Source organism: Zosterops lateralis (assembly GCF_965231275.1).
Source record: "Zosterops lateralis genome assembly, chromosome: 3".
Classification (NCBI taxonomy): domain Eukaryota; kingdom Metazoa; phylum Chordata; class Aves; order Passeriformes; family Zosteropidae; genus Zosterops; species Zosterops lateralis.
This window is the reverse complement of record NC_139764.1, coordinates 5285999-5308261: the sequence shown is the minus strand read 5'-3', so window position 1 is coordinate 5308261 and position 22263 is coordinate 5285999. Positions and strand designations below refer to the sequence as shown.

General features: G+C 38.8%; 1 protein-coding gene across 10 annotated transcripts in view; it reads right to left on the bottom strand.

The window, feature by feature from the left end:
* PLCB4 (phospholipase C beta 4) overlaps positions 1 to 22263 on the bottom strand; it is a 187259-nt gene that overhangs the window by 28021 nt on the left and 136975 nt on the right. For 9 of the 10 annotated variants that reach the window (XM_083857441.1, XM_083857442.1, XM_083857439.1 and 6 more), the window contains 10 exons: positions 21298 to 21398; positions 16810 to 16951; positions 16060 to 16144; positions 15703 to 15827; positions 13703 to 13754; positions 11349 to 11451; positions 9562 to 9726; positions 6508 to 6712; positions 2759 to 2847; positions 2235 to 2385 (listed from right to left, as the gene is read on the bottom strand). In XM_083857441.1, the coding sequence (XP_083713567.1) occupies positions 2235 to 2385; positions 2759 to 2847; positions 6508 to 6712; positions 9562 to 9726; positions 11349 to 11451; positions 13703 to 13754; positions 15703 to 15827; positions 16060 to 16144; positions 16810 to 16951; positions 21298 to 21398 (1218 nt within the window). Of the gene's footprint in view, positions 1 to 2234; positions 2386 to 2758; positions 2848 to 6507; positions 6713 to 9561; positions 9727 to 11348; positions 11452 to 13702; positions 13755 to 15702; positions 15828 to 16059; positions 16145 to 16809; positions 16952 to 19586; positions 19620 to 21297; positions 21399 to 22263 lie in introns of all 10 variants that reach the window. The other variant, XM_083857435.1, reaches the window with a different exon arrangement.

Below are 22263 nucleotides of genomic sequence, written 5' to 3'. Positions count from 1 at the left end.
TTAGGTTAAAACACAGGAGGGAAAATTAACTTGCAGCCTATGTGGTAACAAAAATAAAATTTGCATTTTGCTTAATACCAGGTTATGGGAAAAGGAGCAGAAGTGTGCTCCAAGATTAAAGAAGAGTTTAAAAATGAAGGAGAAACAGAAAACCAAAATAAGTGAATATTCTAATGAAATTTCAATCACACAAGACTAGCAGTACTATGTAGATGAATGACAATATTTTGATCACTTTAACTGCAATGCAAACAAAACTTGATCTCATTTAATGTTTATGCTTTAATAAGTGTTTTGTGACATATTATGAGATTTTTAAAAACTACTAAGCACATTCTATATGTAAGTGTTAATAAAAATGTCAATACAATGTCATGAGAGTTGTAATTTTTAGTTTTTTCTGAGGTTTCATACAGAAATGTTTGCCTGTGTATAAATACACTGCAAATATATTTAGCTAAGTGCCCTTAATAATGTCTATGGGCTATAAGATTTCCTTTGCCTTGGAAAAGGCTTTCTGGCTTTTAAGATGAATTTAACTGGAAAATGCTCAGACACTGTGAAAGAAAAAAAAAAAAAAAAAAAAAAAAGAGGGGAGGAGGAGAGGTAGGCAATCTCCTTAGGGAATATGAATTTTTCTTTTCTTAGTAGCATGAGACTCTGCTCAAGTATATGGTATCAACATTAGTCTAGTAAATGAGACAGGAGCAGATGTAGGCACAGCTAGAGGCTGAAGTTTTTGAAAACACAAGTGATTTAACTTACTGAAAATCTGAGATTAAAAAAAAACAAACAACACATTCTTGCACATTTTAAAGGCTTCCCCATTTTGCTGCACAAGTAATTTCTAATAGCAAGATGAGTTGTATATTTTAACAGTGGTAGAATTATTCAGATCTTAGTGAAATACAGAGATAAGAATCACAAAGTAAGGATTGTTACATGAGATATAAAAATGAGCAGCCCTATTTCCACATGCAAGAATACAGATAAAAACTGCAGTCAGGAAAGTGTTAAGTACTGAAACTTCATCAGGCTTCTGGGTTTCTAAACAGACTTCCTCAGGATTTTATTTGAAAACATTTACTAAACAGAACCACTACAAAGTTCCTTGGTTGTCCACATCTGACTCCATGGCCATCAGGAATCAATTGTCAACCCCAGCAAATTTCATGCTTCATTAATGCACAATAAAACCAACACTTGTGCATCTTGGTCATGATACATGAAATATGAAAACACCTCGCTGTGTTAAAAAAAGTGACCTGGGATTTACACCAGGGAAGAGCTTTTGAAAGAGCTCAGGTGCCAGAGACAACGTAAAGCTTTGATTCATTGCCAAAAGCGACTCCAGAGAAATGGCATTTGGGTTCTCAGGAGATCCCTTCACGAGTGTGTACTCAGCCACGGGTTAAATTTGAGAACAAGAGCCCTTTGTGCTCCTTTTCCCTTCTGTCAATACCTTTGGGCCAAGGTGGGTGAGTGAGCAAATCACCTTCTAATTCTTGTGGCCCATTAACAGAAATATCTATTGTCTTTCATTCAGCTGTACAAATTTGTTTGCTCATTTAATCTTCATTATCTGTGATGATATGGGAGAAACAAATAATCCCATTTGACTGTATAAAATGACTTTGTAGAGTGAACGGTGAAGAGTTAGGAAAAAGTACTTATTCACTTATAAATGAGCACATTTAATTATTTTTTTTACAATAAACATGACATTTCCATAATCACTATTCAGAGTAAAACCACACTGTGAAAACATTTGTAATTGTTGGGAAATCTCCACAGAATCCAGTGAATTCTAAATACCTTTAATTACTTAAATCTGCAACCTTGCCAAGGGATTTGTGAGGGGACAAAAAAAAGCAGAAGAGTTTCTGTGGACTATGCCAGATAATAGTCACTCTTATTGGCACTCCTCCAGGAATCTTTACTAGTAAACTATTCCCAGAGGTTATGTGTATAATATACACACATATATTTAAAATATATATAGCTGTATACTATAGGTATACAGCTACATGAAGAAGTCACTTTGTGAAATTAAGCGGTGTTACCTTTATACAGTCATTTTAGTAATACACAAAATTCATTTGCAGTTAGACAAAGACAACTCCCAAAGGCAAAATGGTAAGGATGAATGTAACTCCAAAATTAAACTTGACTAATGAGTGTTGCTCTGCAGCTTTCTGAATCACTTCAGAACAGAGGGAGTGATTTTTGTGTACCTTTCTTAGCGTCGGTGCCAGACCCGAAACCTGCAGTGGTGCTTGGTCGGAGCTCAGAGCTGCTCTGAGGTGTCACATTGGCTTTGGGATTATTGGCTTTTCCTTTTCTGTCATTCTTTGAAGTGTCATTTGGTACATCAGCTATATCACTCTGAAAGAAACATCATAGTAAATTGATTGTTTTACCTGCGGTGTAAAAATTGTTGAACTGGCTTACCTTAAACATCATAAAATTGCAACATGTTTTCAAATAACACTATAGTGAAGCATTTGTAACCTATTTCAAATAGCTACTTATTAAAATACAACTCCATCCCCAATATTAAAATCTGTCCTCCTAAAGGATGTACTAATGTGATCCATGAAAAACCAGTGAGTATTTCAGTAAATGACATAAGCCAGACAAAGAAGCTTATATTTGAAATTGAGAAATGGTAGCATTGATTGGAGAAGGGTCAGTTTACTTTAAATAAAGAACACAGTGTGGATATAAGTGGGTTGTGTTTGCCATTGATTCTACTTACAGTTTCAATACCCATAGCTCTCATTTGGTCTGCTCTTTTTTCTGTGATAGACAAAAATTTCTTTGGATCTGATAAAGCATCCACAATATCTATAAGAAAAAAAAAAATCAACTTTTTGTGAGATTTGGAGGCATCTGGAAATTAGTATACTTTATTTAGGAAAAACCCAGTGACTCTGTCAGACTACTCCAACTTCCTCCCAAATAATGACTGTAGAATTTGAGACCAGGATGGGATCTCCTGAACCAAGAACACTAACTTTGTCTCTTGGTTGTCTCTGGCTGACATGGCACTGTAGGGAATTGCAGATAATGCCATTATATTTCCTAGCTAAAGAGCAGTTTCAGGTGGATTAAAGCAATCAGGTAAATCTATCCTCAGTAGCCTCTGTGATATTCCATATTTGAGACATGGCTTTGAAATGGCTGTGAAATGGCTTTTCTAGGAATGACCAATATCTGAATCTTACACATGACACAGTACCACCAGTGGTATCACAGCCCTGGGTACCAGACAGATTACTGAATCTGTTTTCTATATGTAGTCACAAATGCACAGGCACAAGTTTACTGGATGACAAAGTCCCAGGAATTTTTAACTTGCCTATCAAATGAGCTCTTTCTGTGTTTAACTCCAACAGTCAAAAAAAAAAAAAAAAAAAAAAAAAAAAAAAAAAAAAAAAAAAAAAAAAAAAGTGAAAATATCCAACCCATCAAAAGGGTTGGCAAGAAAGTTCCTGTTCAAAGTAGGGGCTGGGCTGTATAATCTCCCTCCCAAGCTGAGCTGTTCTGTGAAATGATCCTCTGAAGCCACAGCACAGACAAGTCTCCCATCCCCACAAAAGTTGGATTAAACACTAAGCAGTACCCTTGAGATCTGTTTATCTGCACAAATAGGTCATCTCCAACAACTGCTGTGACCCATTGATGTCTTCTGAAATTTATTTCACGTTCACAAAAGCCATGTAGAATTTATTTTTAGCCGTGGCAATGGATTGTGGCTCAGCACCGACTGTTTCTCCTCTCCCTAACTCATTAAGGATGTCTTTTTGTCCTTGGCACGCACTTCTCAATGAAAACCCAGGGCTACCCTGCCAGCACGATGCGTCACTTCAAAATTAAACCTGATTATCACGAGCTTCTAGGTAAAAATGACTAACGTGTTTGGGAGAGCAGGACCTCTGTGGATTGTGCAAGGAACCACATCACACAAGCACACCACCAAAGGCTCAGCATTTCTGAGGGGGATGTGACTCATCCCTGCCTCTCCCATTGTCGTTTGTCCTCTGCTTGTGCTCCCCTTTCTCTCCAGGGAGGTGAGCTGGAGGTTGGGAGCAGCACTTTGTGAGAGAAGTGCAATTAAATATAAAACTCTGAAAATCACTAGAAGATTACATTACAGAGGGCGCCAACCACCAAACTAAGCAGCCAGGCTTACTCACTATAGATTTCTATAATAGAAGCTTCTCTTTGGAGAATGCTGCTTTGTTTGCATCAATTTGTGCCATTATTGTGGTTTTATTGGGAATAGAGGGGCTGATGCAAATAAGCCATAAGAAATTACAAAGCTATAAAATAAAAAAAGAAAAACACACATCTTTTAAAGTCTACAATGCATCATCCATTCTAGTTATTATTCAGGGCACATTTTAAAATCTTACTCATACAGGTTAAAAAAAACAAAAAAGAAAGAAAAAAGAAAGTAGGCAGCCACTGACTTGAGCTCTACCTTCCTACAGGTTTGCTAAAACAACCATGGAAATCCTAATGATGGCTTATAAAACAATGAGAAGTTCACTGCAGATGATAAGTAATTAAAAGCCACATGTCACCAGAATACTAATGATTCCACCTGAGTGTCAGAAGTTATTTCCCAGTTGTTCATCATGTTGCTGTTCTCTATCAACGACGAAAATACATCCAGCCTATCTGGGAAGGGAGAGGAGAACTAGAATTGATCTCATTTAGTCCCTGTTAGTATGGAGTCTGTTTTTGCCACTGCTGATGGTAAACTACAACAACCAGTCCTGTTCTAGCAGCATTTTACTGTAACTGTATTGTTACTTAGGGGTAGCAGAGTTTTCCTACCTCTATGAAATAAAGCATCTACAGGACTGCTGACAGTGTAGCACACAATTTGCAAATTCTAAACTGGTGTTGACATTCTCTTTGAGAACCAAGTCTTTCACTTCTGCACGTGCAGAATGCAGTTTAAAAAGTAAAACAAACAAATCTTTTCTCCCTATGGGTCCAGCTGCACTCTCAGCAGCTAAAGCCACATCAAACTCAGTGCTAAGTTTAAATTCTATTCTTAGAAAAAGTCTGGTATCATAAAAACATCAATCCCAAATCAGAAGCACATCCTTAGTTGTGAAAATATTTTAACTGAGTCATTTACTGTCAAAAGCTTCAGTTCAGGTAAGAATTAAAGGACACACTTAAACATGTCTCTTAGATTGATGATTCAATTACCCTTGAGAATCTCAAGTTTAAGCATTACATTTCTCTTGAGACAAAGTCCCTGCAGTTAAATACTGTGGATGAAACATGCTGCATAATGGCATGGTGGTGCTCCAAGGTCTGTGGCAAAACTCCAGCTGACTTGCCAGAAACCAGGATTTCACATGTGAACAACACAAATGCCTCTGTTACACTTTTCCCCATGAAATATTGTTACTGAAGTCTCAGCCTGTTCATTTTTAAAGTCTGGATATGCACTGGCAAACACAGACTTGAAGATAGGTTAGGTCAACCTTCCCTTCCTCCAGTTTCCACTATGGAAACCACACTCAGAGAAGTGCAGCCTGACTTCTTTGCATGACATTAGGTTTGAAATAGGTTTTGTGAAGAGAAAAACATTGATTTGATCAATACTCTTTCACAGTGACCCCGAAGGTAATTGCTGCAGAATCAGAGCACTGACATTTTGTGCAATTCCTGTGTTACAGTTTTAAATGGTTTTATGTACTGTCCAATGTACAAGCAAATTTCATCTGGGGTGAAGAAGCTCTTTTCCTCAGGGGGAGCTCAGGCATTACACTGATTTTAGTGGTGCAATGATTATTCTCAGCTCTTTGTTCCCACACACACATGGCAATTTGCCACCGTTCAGTATAAATTACCACAGCTCTGCCAACCTGATCCTGGAAATGGCTCACATTAAAATAACTTTCCTGAGAACTCAAAAAACAAACCACACTGAAAACATGTAAAATTGGGAGAGAAAAATGCAGGGAGGATTTGAATTATTATTTCACTGAATTATTTCACTGAATTATTTCACTGGCCATTTCTAAAAACATGCTAATATTCCCAAGAATATTGAATTGGTTTTGTTGGGGAAAAAAACTATGTTTCTACATGTATTTTTAATACTTATAGGCCAGCCAATATAGATAAAGTATATCCTAACCTTACAGATATTTGTCAGACAACATGTAATTAAAAGAAGACTCTTTTTAAATTGTCAACAGAGAAAATTAAATTAAGCTGAGTAGTAGTAGCTTATTTTACAAATCATTTTGTCATTTAGTAGTTAATGCTTTTATCATTAACACTTGGTTGAAAAACAGATTTCTTAACTCAATATCCAGAGATTCCAAGGACTTATAGAAAGCTAGAAACGCTGATTCTTTCCATCCTCCATCACTGCATGTGTGCCTCTGGCTGGCACAGTGACACTGGAGTACTTCAGAACTTGTACACCAACACTCAAGAGCCACAGCACACCAAGATAAAGGCTTATCTCACCTCCAAAACCATCAGGCACATATGTTTTAAGCACAATGTTGCAGAAAACGGTGGGAAGAGAGAGTGGTTTGTTGCCCTCATTCCGAAGGGAGATGTGTCTGTAACCTGCTTGCAGCCCATCCAGAGGCAGGATCCTCTGACCAATCAGCTTATTATTGTCATCATACACTGCTATTCTCAGGACAGCAAGATCAGGGAGGATAACCTGGAAAGCCACAAAATGCAGACATTTAATGACACTGACAGAGCAGCTCCCTCCCTGCCTCCCGTGTGTGAACTTTGAATGCCAGAAACTATCATCACTGAAAGATCAGGTTGTTCCCTGAAAACCCCACTTTTCAAAATTAATCTTTCCTAGAAAAGCATTTTTTTCACCCTAAATATCGGGTAGATTACATATTATGTAAATCCTGCAGCTCACAGTTACACCAGCTAAATATTTTGTATGTTTATTTTTCATGACTGAAGACTGGTGGCAGTGATAAGAAGGCAGGTAAATACTGCACGGGAAATGACAGATACAGCAGCAATAAAAGGGCAGGTAGTGCTGGATCAGGAGGAATTATGACAGAAAGATGGGATTTGGGATGCATCCAAAAGGGCAAGGAGAGGGCAAGCACAGGCTGACAGGGATGTCTGAGCTGCTGAAATGCTGTGCTGCTAGCAGAGGTGGGTGTGCTGCACTCAGCACACAGGGGTTCAAGGCATGCAGGGGGAGCAGAGATGCTGCAGCCTTCTGCATCTGTCAGTCCCCACCTGGGCTGACCAGGACAGGAACAAAGAGATCCTCTGCCCTCCCTGGAGCAAAGGTGCTGCCTCTGTGCATGGAGCAGTGAGGAGGAGACAGACTAACAGAGGTGCAGCTCCTCTGCCAGCCCACCTCAGTCATACCCTGGAAAGGATTTCCCACTCATTCCCTACCTGGTGCTATTCACCAACGCCTGTGGGATAAAAGGGAAGACCTCAGTAAACTGTGTCTGCCTTCTCCCTGCCTAGACTTTCCCCCTGCCACTTCCATTTTCAGTCTTGAGGGGCACAAAATAAAGGCTGCTTTTGGTCTCTGGACCCATGTGAGCAGTTCATGGATATCCTGCTCTACTCAACTACACCTTAGTACACCCAGCACAGGTCACCACCAGCACTTACTCCCTCCTCCCCTCACACAACAGAGGGACAACATAGAACCCAGGCTAGAATGACTGGAACTTTATTTTAATTAAAATAAAAACGAGAAAACATGACAGAAGAACAATCAAACACAGTACCTGAGAACAACTGTGTAGGGTTAAGCATCAGCCTGAGGAGAACACTGCAACCCAAACAGGGCAGGTAAGATTTCTCCCCTACAGGTCACAGATCAGCACATCTTTCATTATATGATGGTCTTTGACATAGATTTGCCAAGGAGCAGAAGTGGGGAGTAAGTTCATTGTTTCCTCTCCATTAATTTGTTCTGTGGTATCCTGGTAGGCACTTCCACCCTCTCATGATATTTTAGCCCTGTGCATCCCATGCCTTCATTCCAGTTAGAGGAATCCTTCCTGCTGTGCTCCTGCCACTCACCTGCTTGATCTTCAGTGTATGTTGATCACATTGCTAAGCTGTGATAAGGGTCTGAGGTGAAGAAAACCAATCTCTTGGCTGACCTAAGAGTTCAAGAGAACGTGTGACCATGGGATTGCTCACTGAAAGTAGTGATGAGAAATCCTGGCCTCAGCCTCTGTACCCATGTCCCAACACACAGGTTGCACAGGAATTTATGGTCCTTTTGATGTAAGAAATCAGACAGCAGCAGATGCTGGTCATATGGCCAGCAGAATTGCTTGTACATAAGCATCTTCCCTGCGCCTCCTCACACACAGAGAAAAGCACTTGAAGTCACAGTCATTCCAGAATATGAGTTCAGAAAAAACTCTTGCATCAACTAAATTTCTATTAAAAACTTGCTATGCTGTTGGGAAAGCAGAATAAGTGTGTAATATACCCAAGTGTGAAGAATTATCACTACTTGGCAAAGTCTGAACTTTGGAATAGAAGTCTGAACTTTGGAATAAAGGAGCAATAATTTTGTATGACAACAAAACAGATGTAAGCAAAACAGATGTTATCAAAGACAGCACTGTAACACATGTAGTCTGGATGAAACTCCAGGCAACAGAAGAAAAATAATATATATATATATGTGTGTGTGTGTATCATATATATATATATAAAGACTGAGAGATAAAAACTGTACACAGACAAATGGTCTCTCTCTTTAAATCCCCCATGCCAAGAAAAAAAAGGTTTCTTTTCTTTTGGTATTGGAAAAAAAAAAGAAAAAAAGAAAAAGGTACATGATGCACATGGACTACTGAAGGAGGGAGCTGGCAACACGCCTGAGGAACACAGCACCCTTCCAACTTTTCCATGTAATGACATTGACCTTAGCTTTGGATGCAGCATCTCACCTGCCCTCTGGGCTGAAGGAACAGTGCAAGATAGCAGCCACTGCCAGGGCAGGGAAGAAGAAATCTCCAGGGAATGATGGTGTCCACCAGCGGGGCTCATTCTGAGCAGACTGCATACCTTGAACACAGGCATGGTCACAGAGGAGGTGGCTACCTCCAAGTGGGAGGAGGAAGCAAAGGGGAGGAAAAAGCCAAATGGAAACAAAAACAACAACAAAAAATCATGTGATAGCTACAGAGGTTATCCATTTGAAAAATAAAACCAAAGCAAAATTAAAAACAAAACAAAACAAAACAAAACCAAAAAAAAAAAACAAAAAAAAACAAAACAAAACAACAAAAAAAAAAAACTAAAAAAAAAAACTAAAAAAAAAAAAAAAAAAAAAAAAAAACTAAGCAAAACCAAGCAGCCTCTTGAAAGCTGATCTCAGCTTTACATCGTTTACTGCAGTAAACAGGGGCCCTATAAACCCTTTTCCATGGGAGCAGCACTCATCCGTGTGAGCAGTCAGGCTGAATCAGGGAGGGCTGGCTCAGGAGGGCAGGGCAGCTCATGGGCACAAGCAAACCAGGGAGTGTGCTTGGCAGAGGTCCCACATCCTACCTTCCTGAAGACAAAGGACTCCTCGTTGTACACGGGGTTCAGGCCGTTGTTCATCACCATGCGCGTGCGGAACTCCTTGCGGATCGTGTCTGTTGGCAGCCCGTACATGTCCACCTCCACGTAGGTCCCAATCTTCTTGTCTGACAAGAACTGGCCAGATATCACCTGCAGCACAGCAACAGAGTAAGGAAAAGCAATACAAATTACAGATGTCAGGAATAGTGGTCATGTTTTACTGACATCACTCTGAAAAATGGTTTATAGCTGGCAGACGCGTTTAGTTCCTCATATGAAAATGGTATATTTCAAAGTGCATCTCTTCAGAAAAGCTTTTGTGATCAGATACATAAATATAACCTTCATCTGAAGTGACTGTGCTGTGGTGTTACCAGTTGTCAATCATCCTAACCAGCTAGTGTCTCACAGACACATTCACTGTTTAAAAACACTGAATGGAACAGCCAGAGTTGGCACTCAACTTCAAACATTCTGTTCAGAAGCACTTTTTTCCATCTTGACCACAGGAGGTGAAAGGAAACTATTGCTCTGCTTTCACTTAGGTGAAGGTTTGAAACTAACCATGCGTCAGTCTGACTCTACAGAATGTGTGGTTCAAAAGTGAAAAAACCAAAAAACCCACATGATTCTCTGTATTGTTATATATATATAAAGATTTGTTGCATTTCATTCCAAGATTAATCTAGCCACAGCAGGCGATTACCCCAGAGAAAATTTTTATTTCATCAAGATGATCCATTACTTAAAAACACAGCTGATGTTTTCATTACTACAATCAAGGAGGGAAGAAACAAACTGAAACATGATTTCACAGACCTAAGCTCATTCCACATCCTTTTGTTTCCATGACCTAACATCCTTCCAGGGAAGACTCTGGATAAGAGATCTGAAAAGTTATGTGGCTGAGGGGTATCCCTGCTGGCTTTTGGTCCATTCAACTCCTTAATTACAAAATTTACATGGAATTTTATACTAGTTTTAGTCACAAAACAAATGTAACTGTCAAAATGTATGACCTAGGAACTATCTGATCCCACTTCCTTCTTGGACCAACTGTGCTTTAATTACCATTTAAGAAAAACAACATTAATAAAACATGTTTATTCTTCTAGAGGTGCAAATGGAACTTAGCTCAATATCTAGAATGCATGAGGAATGCTTGGCCAGCAATGATGTGAAATTTAAATTCAGCACATGGAAAATGTTAAATGAAAGCTGCAGTCTTTTGCTCACAAAACAGGTTTTAAAATCCTCAGTCTCCTTCCAAAATTTGATACCTAAACATGTTTTAAAACTACAACAGAAGTTTAATGGACTTTGTTACTCATAGATAACTCCAAAGTAAGGGCCTGCCTCACATCAACCATTTTTCTCTATTCATTTTGAAAATATCCTGTCCATGTGTGCCCAGAATCCTCCCTGCTCTGTGTGCAATTTCATACTGTGCACGGGAATGAACTTCACTCCTTTATCCATTTGTCCACTTGGACTCAAGTCTTTCAAAAAGACCATGAAGACTGTCAGAATATGACAATGTGTAATAACACATAATTTCTAATGCCATCATATTCCACTCAGATCAAGTAAACAAAGGCATCTTAGCAATATTGAAAAAAAATTAAAAAGGCAACAATTTGCTGAATTCTACCCAGTCCAAGCACATTTACTGTATATATCCTATTTCTGATGAAATTCTGATTTTAAAAATCTGAATTTCTGATTTTAAATGTGCTTTTGGATGTGATGCCAGCTGTCTGTTGCCGTTTTACCTGTACAGAACATGTTGCAGCAATAACACCATCTACAGGAGTTTCAGAGAACGGGTCAAACGTCCTGTCTGGTCGTCGCATGAAATCTGGCTTTAGTAGATACCTTATTTCAAGGAGAAAAAAAGAGAAAATTATTCTTGTTTGGAAATTAGGATTGTATGAAATACATATGAAATGGATGTTCAGCCTTTAAACAATGAGCTCTCCTACAGCACTGTAAACTACAGACTCGTTCCAGCTGCACGTGTGAGGAAGTAAAAGAAAGTATTACAGTTGTCTGGAACAGAGATAAATTTTAATTTTCATTTTGAATTACCAGCTACTGAGAGATGAAATCAATCTGGGATTTTAAGATTAAAAAAAAATGTAATATAATAAGGATATTTCAAAATAACTGAATAATACAGTTTAAAAATATAGGGAGCTCAATATAATAAAACACAGATGCTCCCATTTGTTTTAATACTTTAACACTTTGGAAAAGCACAGAGAGATTTTTCAATTTTATTTTTCTAAATGAAGCAATTCCTTAGAGTTCAAGACTCATACACTGAATTTCAGCTTGAAGCTAATTCTTTCATTGTGGTTATGAAACCTTGGGGGAAACAACAGATAATGTCAGCGCTGACAGATTGTTAATTATAGCAGCATGAAAGGTACCACCACAATAACACTCACAATACCTCCCTGAGGAGCTCACACTGGATCAACATATCAATGAAGCCAATATGTGCTCTGATGCATCAAAACCCAAGGATTCTGCCCTCAAAATGAAACAGCACTTGATCACTGCAGAAAGGCTGCATGTTACAGACATTCTCTTCCATTGATGGAAGAAAATGTGGAACTAGAAAAATCTTGCAAATTCTGCAACCCTGACAGACAAAGCTGCTAGAAGATTAATTTTCATCCACCCTTAGTCTCTCTAGTGAATCATTGGTACACAATATTACAAAGGCCTAGACAGAATTCGGAGATTTAAAAAATGCTAGAAAAATTCCAGTGGAAAGAATGTCAATGTTTTCACCAATTTTTAAATAACATGGTTTCTGTTTGAAAGTAATATTACTCATTTTTCTTCCATTAAAAATGTGTTTCTCCTATTAGAAAAATTATTTCTTAATATTTTGTTAACTTAAAGTAGGTTGGTGCAGAAGGGAACTAACTATCCTTAGCCTCTGTTTTCAGCCTGCTGAAATGGTCTTGTTTCATCAGCATGAAAGCTGCAAGTCTGAGAAAAGAGGAGTACAGAGAGATGGAAATGTTCAGTCTTTCATTTCCTTTCTGTCACTAAAACACCATCACATTTACAATGCATATCAAAATATTACCATGCATTACCACTACATTAGTATCAAGAAACTGACATAAGAATCCAGGAATTTAGTTGATCCTTTTGACTGTCTTTCAGAGAATTTGGCAAGAGTTAACAAGTACTCTTTTACTAAGCTGGTGGGTCTAACAAGAAAGGAAACAAACTCTGCCATAGGAAAGCTTTGGTTTTCTTCTATTCTTGTTATTTTTACTGAAATCACAGAGGCTGCACCTTTGTCAAAGCCAAGGGCCTCTTTCGGAGTGCTCACAACTGCAATAAAGGCATGGAATGGCTGAGCACTGCGTGCCCATTCTGCAAATGAGGAATTTTACCAAGCTCCATCTACTCAGATTTTCTTTCTGAATAAGATCTGCAGTAGTAAAAGAGTAGTTCATTCCCAAGAAGAGTTTGCAGATTGTAATGTGTTTCTGGACTGTCATTTCCTATGATTCATCAAACTTCTCTTTTCTCCTGGTGCTAATGATCAGTCTATCCTATTAGGGTCTATACTCAAAATTTGAGAAAAATCAACATCACTTGAACATCCTTTGTCATGCAAAAAATCATGAGCAAGAACTTGGACGAAACACTTCAGTATTTTCTGTGAAATCTGTGCTCCAATTAGGAGTACACAGATTAAATGTGTTCCCTACGTATTCAGACTGCACTTGTCCAAGTAAATTTGGCAGTTCTGTGATGTATGCAGTAAATCCCCATTCTGAGGCATATCTTCAAAGAAAGGCTGAGAACAGAAGGTGGAGTTGGAATTATTCAAATAACTGTGTACAGTATTCATGATCTTCATAATATGAACACAAAGCCTCCTCGATCTCATTTAAAGACTAGGTATAATTAAAAGGATATTCATTAGAATACCTCCTTATGGGGGATAACTCTCCCTGAACTCTGCTAATTTCTACTCTTCACCAAGCATCCTATTTTTCTTTTGTAACACATAATTAATAATGAAAAAAATTTATTAAAATCTTAGTAAAGGACTCTCATACACAGTGACAACAGTTTAAATCATGTCACTCACCCGCATGATCCATTGTATTCGAATTTTCCTTGATTCAACTGCATTGCTAAATCTGCCAAGAGAGAAAATTTACTAACTTTCCTGCTGAATAATGCAGATCATGAACTAGTTCAGAAAATAAGACTGTTTTTCCAGAACGATAAGTTTAAATAAAAACTTAATTTAATGCACATGAAACCCACACCTAAGAAATAAAAGGAAGCAACAGGAAAACTTAATATTTTTTCACAGGAGTAACAGCTTTACCAAGCACGTTGAAGTCCATGCTGTGCTTAGCAAAGAGTCTTTCCCTGAATTCAAACACACAGCAGGCAGGGAAGTAACAACGGTGGACATGTTAAGTGCCTGAGATGGGATTTCCATCATCTAACTTTTGGTATCTACAGTACTGATGTCTCCATTTCTGCAGATCACTTTAACTAACAGAGGGATACAGGAGCTTTAATAGTGCAACTAACCTCAGAATAAAAAATATACTAGAAGATACATCCTTGAAGAATGTATTCTGTCACAATGACCACAGACAACTACCTCTAATAAAGCTGTCTGTACCCTGACAGGTGAGGTGCATATCCCACTGCTTTTTCTGTGGACTTAGTTGTATAAAATAAAAGTCAAAAACCACAAAAATACCACAGCAGCATTGCTTAGTTTCAACATTTAAAAGCATGTGAGTTTTAGTGAGTGCATTGTTACAGCACTTGTATAGAAAGACATATCATAAACATGTAACAACCACCCTCTCATCCAACCCTCTCCAGAACTTTGTAAAAAATGAAATGTTTTCCTGCAGGTTTCTACTTACATGAGAATATAATCTCCTGGTTTAGCAACAAAACATGTATTTCTCTTGCCCAACTGACTGTGTCTTCAAAGAGAACAAAATCTATTCCATTGGAGCTCTGATATACAAAATACAAGATTTTCATATGCCCATACCAGTTATTACTGGATTTACTGAGCAGCTGTAACGTTTATTTCCCCAATCATCTTCATCTTGATAGCACAGCTGGATCACAGAAGAGGAATACAGGAAAGTTGCTCACTTCCACTTAGACAACTACTCCCCTTAATTTGCAATATAAAGGGGTTGGGGATGACATGCAGTGGGCAGAGGCAGTGCTGGGAGCAGAGAGGTTTGTATTTCTGCTCCAGCCTCCCTGTCATGTTCAGTGGAGTGCTCTATGAGCAGTGTGTTCCAGTGTATCCCTTCTGCTTCCTCAGCTGGTGAAATTGGGCCACAGCTTTGCAGGACAGAACTCAGGGGATGACCACAAGGAGTATCTGCAGTTCCAAAGACACCATTCAGGGAGGAGGAAGCAAGCACAAAAGCACTGCTACAGCCAGAAAAAGGCAATGGAAAATGGGCCTGTTATATGTATGACTGAAGACATTCCTAGATAAATTTAAAAACCCAATCAAAACAACAAAAAGCCTGCCCTGCTATACTCACACCTTCACTGAGCAGGAACAATGCATCTCCTCTCAGATCACCCTTTGGAGAGGCATTTCCATTCCCTGGCATCATTCTCTCAGCTGGGATCTCCGACATCATCCTCTGCTGCTGAGCACATGACTCCTAACACTTCACAATAACTGGTCTAGAAATGCATTTGTCACACAGTCATTACTTTCTACCATCTTAATCCATGCACTCCATCTTTGCTTTGCAGACATGCACCCAACTGTGCCAGAGCTGTGTTCTGTGAAAGCACTGATTTGTCTGTAATTAACATTTATTATCAATAAAAACCATTTCTGTGAGAAGATGCAGTACTCCATTATTTTTCCATAAAAGGGGACTGAATTTTCCTTCTGTGCACAGCTTTTTTTTATTTTATTGCTCCTTGTCTTACGCTTCTGTAATTCCACTCGTCTGTATTATTTAGCCATATGTCTGTTTCCTCAAAAAATGCCAGAAGCAAATCCACGGCATCTGTTGGAGAGTTACTGCCCAAGCCATTCTTTAGGATTGAGGTTCACTGGTCGTTGCTGCCTACCTGGGGTCTGATAGTTCAGTGAGACCATCTGGCAGCCAGCGTTCCAGAAAATTTGAGGCATGTAATTACTGGAATCCACGCGGCCTCCCTTTGGGTATATCCGACTCATTTGTCGTTTGTTGTAACTATAGAATTCATCAAGGAAAATGAAATCAAAACATCATGGAAATGTAGAGTCACATCCTGGTATCTTCCATATTTCAACATCAAAACATGCTTTTTATGTTAATCTCACTCTTTCTCCTTCCATGAGGAACTTCCCCTTTTCCCTTGTGGATGTGCAACACTAAATCTAGGAAGGTGCACTGGTTTATTTTAGGATTGGTAGAAAAGTGGGATGAGGAGGTGAAAGGATACTTCACAAACTCAATGGCATGAGTCTTCAAATAGCCCAGTCCGACTGATTCATTGAAAGAGGACATGTTGTGGTGAATATTACGTTCTAAAAAGAAAAGACAAGACATTTTAAAACACTTCTGTAATGACGAATCACAACACAAAATCATGCACTATTACAGCAGGACACAGCAATTTTTAGTCTCTTTCCCCATTATCTATTACTCATAGAATCAAATTATAGTGATAAGAAATTTCATAGAATCAAATTACAGTCATGAGAAATTTCATAGTATTTCTGACTCGCTTTTCTGTTTCACTCCTTGGGAAATCAACTAAATTTTCATTTTTTTGTTTAGGACAGTATTGTTATTCAGAGCCTGCGTTGTGTGGTGGATAAGGCAAACCAACGTGGTAAACGTGGTTGTCTGGTGTGCAGTATCAGCTCACTGCTGACCAGTGTGACAGTTGTGCTCACCTTACTGCAGAGAGAGATGAACTAAAAAAAAGCCTTTCAGTTGGAAAGGCCCAGGGTATAGAACCAACCTCAATAGCTACATATTCTCCCAGTAATTTAGTGACTCCGTGTGGATGACTAATGGAACAACATGCTAACTTTACATTCAAGGAAACAGGGTCTACAAATATACTGATGATGGTCATTAAACTATAAAAACCTTACACCTTTATTCCTAAATTCAGGAAATGTAGAGATTAAAAAACTACCTAGGTTAAGCAAATACTTGTATTTCATTCAACCTTTTGTGTTACCTTCTGCTACATCGAAACCTTGAAATTTTACAGGTTGAGCATAGTTGACCATTGTTGATAAATATGGATGTATATTGGTTGTGGCACCTACATATTTGTAAGATGCCATCCACGCTTGTTCATCTTCCACAGTTACTAAACCCTGAAAACACATCAAAAAGAACAATCACCATTTCTGTGTGCAAACATTGTTGTTGGGTGGGTTTTTCAAAGGTGGAACAAAATTACAGCCAAGTCTGCAGAAGGTTAAAGATAGTGCAAATTAATACAAGAAAAGTGGAAGTTTAGTGTCACAAGTTAAAATTTATTTTCTTGCTGATATAAGACTCTCAATGTTACAGGATGCATGCAAGAGGGCTGATGATAGAAAAGCTCCTAAGCAGTGGGTAAATATTACATGAAGTTAGTAGGATAACACTGGGATAAAAGATAAAGATTCCAACAGCCTCAACAATGCTGGGAGATAATGAACCATCTTTGTCAAATAAATTCCGAAAACTCTGATTTAATATGCATTTTCTGATGGAAGCTTTGTATACTTTGCACTCAGTAGAATTTCCTCAAACAAAAACACAAATAGGTTCCACTATTAATCTTTACTAACAGAAGCAACCCAAAATGTAGGAACCACAGCCTTCACTAGACAAACTAGATGTCACAAGACCAACAAGAGACACAGTACCAAGTTCATATTCTTATCTCCTTCAACTGATAAAAACCTGAATCCATCACCTATATAAATATACACTTTATTTATAACAGAACATAGAGTTTCCTACAAGTATCTCATCTGCTAGAAACCCACATCAGGAAGCACTTCTTAATTGGCTCTACCTGTTCAATATTTGCTTTTCCCTAAATCAGTTTGAAATACATTCTTTTCACTGAAATGGAAAAAGAAGAAAAAAAAAATCTCTGTCAAGCTAAGCAATCTCTGCAAATCCATCATGTTTTTCCCACACATGTATGTGTGGTTGTTCTCTTACCACTGAACCAGTGACCAAAAAATATAGGCTAACAGTGACCTTCTGCTGGGTAGTATGAAGTGTATTCAAAGGTTCTTGCAGTGCTGCTTTTTATTTTCAGACTGTAGCTTGTGTTTGCCAGAAGTTCTCCCTCAGCATTGACTCAGGAAATGGTCAGTAAGAGGAAGCACTACCAAGCCCTTTCTGGGCTTGGAGGAAAATGTAGTGTACACAAAACCTACACTACTACAACTCATTTACTCCTTTAGATGGGAGAGTCAGGGAAAAGTGAACCCACTTGCCAGCATTATGACACCTCTGCCTGCCAGGTGGTGCAGACACATCCCAAAGAATGAAAACCATATGAAATGGAACCATTTATGCCTTGGTGTGAGATGATTATAGTCACAGGGAAGACAATTTTCTGACTGCATAGAATTACTTAGTTAGCAGAATCAGTCCAGGTACACATTGTTGCCTGTGCATTTTAGACGGAATTAAACTTCCAGCAGCCCGTGAAATCAAACTGACACCATATTTTAATGCTGATCATCAGGGCTCAACCCAACTGCTTTTCAGAAATGTGCATATTGAGGGTTCACAGATCTGATCCCAAAATACTCCAAACAGCACATCCCTGTGTCAGTAGAAAATAGGGTTGTTGTGGGTTTTTTTTTTAGTTTTGTTTTGTTTTGTTTTTACTAGGTCAATAGCTGTTAACAGAGCTCAGGTACAAATTCAGGCAAAATTTGCTCAATGAAACCAGTTCTTTTCAGTGTCTTAATTTTTGAAGGGCCATTAACTCAGGAAGAACTGACCATCCATCCTCTAAAACCCAGGTTCTTTAAAGCGCCTCTTGTTGACTGCTCAGAACAGCTAATCATACTTGCCTACCGCAATCCATCCATACCTACAATTAAATTAACCACATTGAAAAGGGAGTCAAAGGGATTTTGATGCCTCAGTGCCCAGGTAATGGTACCCTGCAGGTACAGCTCTGTGACTGTATTAGTGACACTTTGGCACAGTGTCCCAAGACAATGTACTAGCCTTTGATTTTATTTTATTCCCTGGCAGACCCTTAATTTTTAGAGTAGGGCTATACTCTGCACTGTTTGCCACTTTAAAACTATGAGTTAAGAAAGGGGTAAGGATGGAATGTTTCTTAAAGTCTACAGAAACAAAGGAATGGTTACAACAGCCCTTTTAGGGGATAGAGAAGACAAGGGGGGAAAGTTGATCTTCATGTTATTTACACCTCCCCACCCCTCAAGAAAAGAAGCAGAACCCACTTAAAAACAACACAGACTGAAAATGGCTATGAACAGGAGCAGCTTGAATGAGAGGAGAGGAGGAGGAGAGTAGAAAGAGGTGGGAAGAGTCTTACAGAAGGGATTCCTGGGAGAAGATAAATGCAGAAGTCCCAAGGGAAAGCAAAAGGAAGAAAAAGAGAGAGGAAAACAAAGTGCTGTCAGGGTAAGGGCAGAGGAAAAAATAAAGCAGGGATGGTACATCTCAACACCATTGAGAGAAGTGGTTTGCCAGTGCATGACATTGGAGAGACTGAGATCAGATACTTCTAAGCAGCCAAAGGTCATGCACTCCTGTCTGTCCCCAGATTTTCTGACAGCCCTGACCCCAGTATAAAAGTATAGCAGAAGAAGCCCTAAAGGACAAAAGGAGGTAGAGTGACTTTCAAAAATAGGTGCGGTGAAACTGAGCATAAATTGTTAAACCACTGAGAATGCATGGTAAGTAATATGCATGTTATATACAAAGCAATAAAATAAACTACATTACATCCTGTGTCACCTTTTTATTGTTTTCTTGCTCAGAATCTTCAGCCTAAGGGAAAAAAATATATATATACATTACCCAAAGAAAAAACAATAGCAAACACTCACAGTAAGGAGAAAAAAATCCTCAAAAAATTAATGCATTTAGCAAAAAGTAAACCCTTTTCCACCTTCCTGCATCGCTCATCTGTCCCATACACTTTCAAAAATTTTTAGTCTGTTCCAAATTTGGATACACAAGATCTGAAACTCAGCCATGGGAATAGGATGAAGGATGCCAGAGAGTTAAGCCTGAACCAGAGCTATCAGTAGATGCTGGGGGCAGGAAGCTTCAGAGAAGAATGAAAGAATAACATACCCAGATAAAGATACCACAATAAAGATCATCTGATCCGGATGTGCAAACTGCCAGGCTCTGAAAACTGAGGGTTAAGAATGCTGTAAGTTGCGCTTGAAATGTCCACATTGAAGAAGGCCTGTCTCAAGATGCTATTTGCAATGGAGCAGTCTGGTGTCTGCCTTCAATTAAAAGCTACCAGTACTGAGAATCTTAGATAAATATTGTCTCAGCATTGAACGTACATTCCTACAGAACAAAGATCAAGTCGTTGAATGGTTAAGAAGCAGAGAAGTTACATGTGCTGAAGATGGGCAGCTTATCTGGAAACAAAAAACCAATCCCCAAAACAACAGCAAAAAAAAACCCCACCCCACCCAACCAAAACACCCCAAAACATTTCAGTAGTAGTTAAGGACCAGCTGACTTAGTAAATGAAACTGCTCTAAAGCAAAGACCTGAAATGATACTTCAGTGTGAGGATCCAGAAAAGTCCTGAAGAAGCAAGGTTGTTTACTTGAAGATAGGTTTGATATCTCTGGTACTGCTACAGACATACTGTTATTTTCCACACCTACACTTCTGTCTGGAGAAAGATCCAAAGGAAACCAAGAAGGAGGGAAGAAGTGGCCAAAATACTTGAGTGACAGAGGAACACGATAAGGCACCTTAGCCCTCACACATGGGCTTTTCTCTGTATCAAGCAGCACTAATGCCTTCAGTGCTAGAGCAGCTGAGTTCTGAATTCCAATATTTTGTATCTAATTACCATCAACTAATATTCAAGTTACTGAGCACAGACTGATGAACTGTAAATGGAATAAAGAGAACTTTTTCCCTGTCTGCCAGCTGGCTGCCTGATAGAGCCCCCTGCCCCACCACCCCACTGGGAATTATTGTTCTGTTTTGCCTTCACTGCTGTAGCTGGAAGAGAGAACCTACCCTAAGGGTGAACCATGAAAAATGATGCAGGAAAACCCTGCAGTGAAGACACAGAATATGTGAAGACACAAAAATACTGCTGAGCAAGGAAGTTGATGTTCCACCTCTTATTAGGATTCTGCACCTGAGATGCAAAGTAAAATATCAGATGCTGGAGCAGGAACTGCTGCCTTTAATTAGTGTTTCTGATTAAACCCTCCACTTGTATACTGTTCCATACATACTGATTCTGTTTCCTCAATGAGTATATCCTACCTGAACAAGGGGAGAGTATTTTTGGCTGCCAAGCTTTGTGTTCTCATGAACTTAAAGGTAAGGGGCACCTGGTGAAGACCTCAGGTTAGAATCTCCTGACAAGTGCTCTGATGTTTCCACAAAGCAGACTGCCTTTTGCAACAACCTCCATGGAAAGTTTTCATAAAAATATATATAAAAGAAGCAATCCCACCTTTTTCACACTGATGGCAACAGCTTCTTTTTGACTGTAATCGTCTACAGTAAGGTCACTTCCAAATTTGTACTCAGGATGAGCCTCTTCTTCCTGGTCAGCTGCACAGAAAACAAAAAGGATCAGGGCAAAAGCGACAGCAACTGTTGTTTTCTTTGCAAGGCACGAAACAAATGACAGTTGAATTCACAGGTTTGGGTTTGGCATTTTTAAAAAACAGGAATAAAATCCAGAGTATTAGATTTCTAAGAGTTAGTTAACTGTTTCCAAGTGCAGTAAATTACAGCTAAGCCTGAGATGGTTAGTAGGGGAAATTTTATTTGCTTTTTTTATTTGTATTTTTGAAGTAATAAGTATTTTGCTTAGTAAAGGTATTAAAAAAAAAAAAAAAGCACCAATAGCTTTTGGAAAAGCCTTGGGAAATAACAAGAACTGATGACAGAGTTCTGTAAATAAAGACCTAAGAAGATGCTTTTTGGGTGCATTGTCATACTTGTATGCCCCCACTACAGGGAATTGTTCTCACTTGCTTTTAAGATGATTTTCCATTAAAACTTACAGTACTCAAAGTTAAAAAGTAAAGAAAAAAAGTATGTAAAATAAATGAGAGGACCAGGTGGTAGGCTAAAGCTGGGACATTCACTACGACACAGGTCACAGGCCAGTCCTTTGGTTCAGACATTTGCAGGCAGGGCGTGATTTACATCTTCTGAAAGTGGACATTTAAAACAGAGAGAGTGGATCATCCCCTAAGTGTGTGTATTTTTCTCTGCTGGCCACATCACTGGCTCAGAGCTGGACATTTACACTGAGGAAAACTGAGATTTGGCAAGAAATAGCCTACCCCTCATTTTATCCTTATAAAGTATAATGCAATAATTCCCTCTGATGTTGACACAAGTGTTAAGCACAGTGACCATAAGTGTTCTCAAAGCAAAGATCATAACTTCTTAGTCTCTCTCTCAC